This window comes from Myotis nattereri, assembly GCF_964212035.1.
Source record: "Myotis nattereri genome assembly, chromosome: 5".
Classification (NCBI taxonomy): Eukaryota; Metazoa; Chordata; class Mammalia; order Chiroptera; family Vespertilionidae; genus Myotis; species Myotis nattereri.
Genome location: NC_138080.1, coordinates 7,284,266 through 7,287,519, shown reverse-complemented (window position 1 = coordinate 7,287,519; position 3,254 = coordinate 7,284,266). Strand labels below are relative to the sequence as shown.

Sequence of the window (3,254 nt, the reverse complement as noted above, 5' to 3'; positions counted from 1 at the left end):
AGCTGGGCAAGCTGGGGCCCCCCTCCTGTGCTGGGAAGAGGACTTCATGCAGCTAGGTGCTGCTGGGGGCTGAGGAGGGTGGGGGCCAAGCGTGCGTGAGGGTTGAGGCTGTGCGGCCCCCACACTCTGAGTGAGGCTGGCCTCTGATTTCTAGGTGACCCCATGAAGTTGGCTCACCCAGTTGACTCCCTGTGGCTCTCAGGGCCTAGGGTGGGGTTCCCAGAGGTGAGGGATGGGAGAGGCTTGCACAGAACCAAGCTTTCCTGGGGAGAGCAGGAGGGGCTGGCTGCACTCCGGGCCACCGGGACGTGGGGTTAGCAGGGGTGAGTGGTCCACGGGAGCAGCACAGCCTGTTGTCCATCTGCATGGGGTCTGTCCTTTGCCAACCCAGGCCCCACCTTCGTGAGTACACACCCCAGGGGCAGAGGCAAGGGGGGGCTGTTCCTTCAGTGGAAGGCAGCTGAGCTGCCCTCTGGGGCCTTGGCTCCAGCGCCAGGACTCCTGCCCCAGTGCTCCTCCTGGCCATGGGTTTAGCTCTAGTCCCCCACCCAGGGTTGAGCTCCCCTTTGAGTCCTCAGGTCCTGCCAACCCACATCCCCACATCCCCTCCCGCCCTCCTCTTTCCCACCCCGGGTTGAGCTCTGCTGTGGCCCACAGGTCCCGCTCCCCGCCCCTATGACCAACATGAGCTGGAGCTTCCTGACGCGGCTGCTGGAGGAGATCCACCACCACTCCACGTTCGTGGGCAAGGTGTGGCTCACGGTGCTGGTGGTCTTCCGGATCGTGCTCACGGCCGTCGGAGGCGAGTCCATTTACTCGGATGAGCAGACCAAGTTCACCTGTAACACCAGGCAGCCGGGCTGCGACAATGTCTGCTATGACGCCTTCGCGCCCCTGTCCCACGTGCGCTTCTGGGTCTTCCAGATCGTGGTCATCTCCACGCCCTCGGTCATGTACCTGGGCTACGCCGTGCACCGCCTGGCCCGCGCTGCCAAGTACGAGCGCCGCCGTGCCCCGCGCCGCAAGCGCGGGCCCCGCGCGCCCCTACCGCTGCCCCCGTCGTCCCACCCCACCTGGCCCGAGCCCATCGACCTGGGAGAGGAGGAGCCCATGCTGAGCCTGGGCGAGGAAGAGGAGGAGCCGGGGGTGGCAGAAGGCCTGGGAGCGGAGGACGAGGTGGAGGATGCGAGCGCGGCCAAGGGCCTCGGTGCCGACGCCAAGGCGGCGGGGACCCCGAGCCCCAACGGGCCGCATGACGGGCGGCGGCGTATCCAGCGCGAGGGCCTGATGCGCGTGTACGTGGCCCAGCTGGTGGCGCGGGCCGCCTTCGAGGTGGCCTTCCTGGTGGGCCAGTACCTTCTGTACGGCTTTGAGGTGCCGCCTTTCTTCCCGTGCAGCCGCCGGCCCTGCCCGCACGTCGTCGACTGCTTCGTGTCGCGGCCCACGGAGAAGACGGTCTTCCTGCTGGTCATGTACGTGGTCAGCTGCCTCTGCCTGCTGCTGAACCTCTGCGAGATGGCGCACCTGGGCCTGGGCAGCGCCAAGGACGCCGTGCGCGCCCGGCGCCCTGCGCCCACCTCTCCCAGCCCCGCACCGCGCCCGCTGCCCTGCCCGCTGCCCACCGCCCCCGCCGGCCTGGCCTACCCGCCCGACTACAGTCTGGTGGTGCGCGCGCGCGCCCACGACCAAGACCCGCCCAGCCCCGCGCTGCGGACCTTGCGGGACGCGCGCGCGCTCGGGGACCGTGACCGCCCGCCCTGCCCCGGCCTCCCCGCGGCCACCCGGGGGCCCCCCAGGGCCGGCGCCTCCGCTTCCGGGTCAGGCAGTGCCACGTCGGGGGGCACGGGCGGGGACCAGGGCCGGCCGGGCGCCAAACCTAGGGCGGGCTCCGAGAAAGGCAGTGCCAGCAGCAGGGAGGGGAAGGCCACCGTCTGGATCTGAGGCCCCGCCCCAGTGCTCGGCCCTCCCTTCACGCCGGCATCGGCTGGGGACTCTGGGATGAAGCTGAGTACTGGCCGCGCTGGACACAGAGCATCACCTGCCGTCTCCTCCTCCTCTTCCCCCCTCCTCCTTCTCCTCGACTGGCTGCCCTCTCCCTTGGGAAGGGCACCCTCTGCTCTGTAGAGCTACCCCTTCCCACCTGAACCCTCTCTCTGTCCGGGATAAGAGGGGAGGATGGACCTGGCAACAAGAGTCCCCAGATCTGGTTCGTAAACCCTGAGGAGTGGGCTGGACTGTGGCTGGGGCACTGCCCCCGCCAACACCCCCATCGGCCCCTACAGAGCCACCTTGAGCCTTCCCCAGAGCCAATCCTTCCCTCAGAGCTTCTCTGGGACCCAGCCAGCGCCTCAGGACGTCTCTGAACAGAAGGTCCAGCCTCTTCCCTGCTCCCCAGCAGCAGCCCAGATATGACTCCCAGAGGAGTCTGGCCTGGGCGTTCGGGGTACAATGCTGTCCCCACTCCCTGCAGCAGCCAATGTGGCTCCTTTCCCAGCCACCCGCCTCCCGCCCACATGCTGCTTCCTGCAGAACGGAAGCAATTTTGAGTCTTCTTCCTACAGTAGGGAAACCGAGGCAGCCCGGAGCTGCGCCTCCTCCCTCCTTGGCCCTCTGGGCACCAGCTCATAAGCTGCCGGTCCTCCTCCCCCGAGTGTGGGGCGGGCCTGCATCCTGCCCCGGGTCCCTGCCCAGACAGATGGGAGTGGATTGGCCATGTCCCCTAGAGCTTCATGGTACTGACGGCGCTGAGGGGGGGAAGGCCCCACTGGGAGGTCAGTCTGCCTTGCTACTGAGACCAACAGGGTGGTGGCCAAGAGCTGCGGCTTTGGGCGTGCTGGGGGAAGGGGCTTAGGGACTCCTGCCCGGGGCCTCCCAGCCCTGCAGCCCCCTTCCTAATTCAGACACAGCCTCCCAAATAAAAATCTAACTTTTGTTTATAACTGTGTGATGTGTGATGGGTGTAAGCATGTGTATGTATGTATGTATGTGCATATGACATGTGTGCACATGTGCTGTGTACAAGCACATGCATACATGTATCCGTGTGATGTGTGCAAACGTGTGTGCATGTCCATCACTGGCCTCCAGGTACACAGCTAAGCTCCAGGCTAGCCTGGAGAGCAGCTCCTGAGAGAAAGCCCGGGGCAGTTCAGTGCCAGGCAGCAGGCCAAGTGGGCCCTTCCACGCAGACGGATGGTTAGAACAAAGAGCAGGCCAGGCCGAACACTCAGAGTCAAGGTTGGCCTGTGGCTCAG

At 66.2% G+C, this 3,254-nt stretch overlaps 1 protein-coding gene across 1 annotated transcript; it reads left to right on the top strand.

Annotated features, from left to right (window-relative positions):
• Window positions 1-675: 675 nt before the first annotated feature.
• Window positions 676-2,929, top strand: GJC2 (gap junction protein gamma 2; the record flags this gene model as incomplete). The annotated part of the gene is made up of 1 exon (XM_081093187.1): window positions 676-2,929. The coding sequence occupies one exon, from the start codon at window positions 676-678 to the stop codon at window positions 1,939-1,941; it is 1,266 nt and encodes a 421-aa protein (XP_080949313.1). The 3' UTR covers window positions 1,942-2,929.
• Window positions 2,930-3,254: the final 325 nt, after the last annotated feature.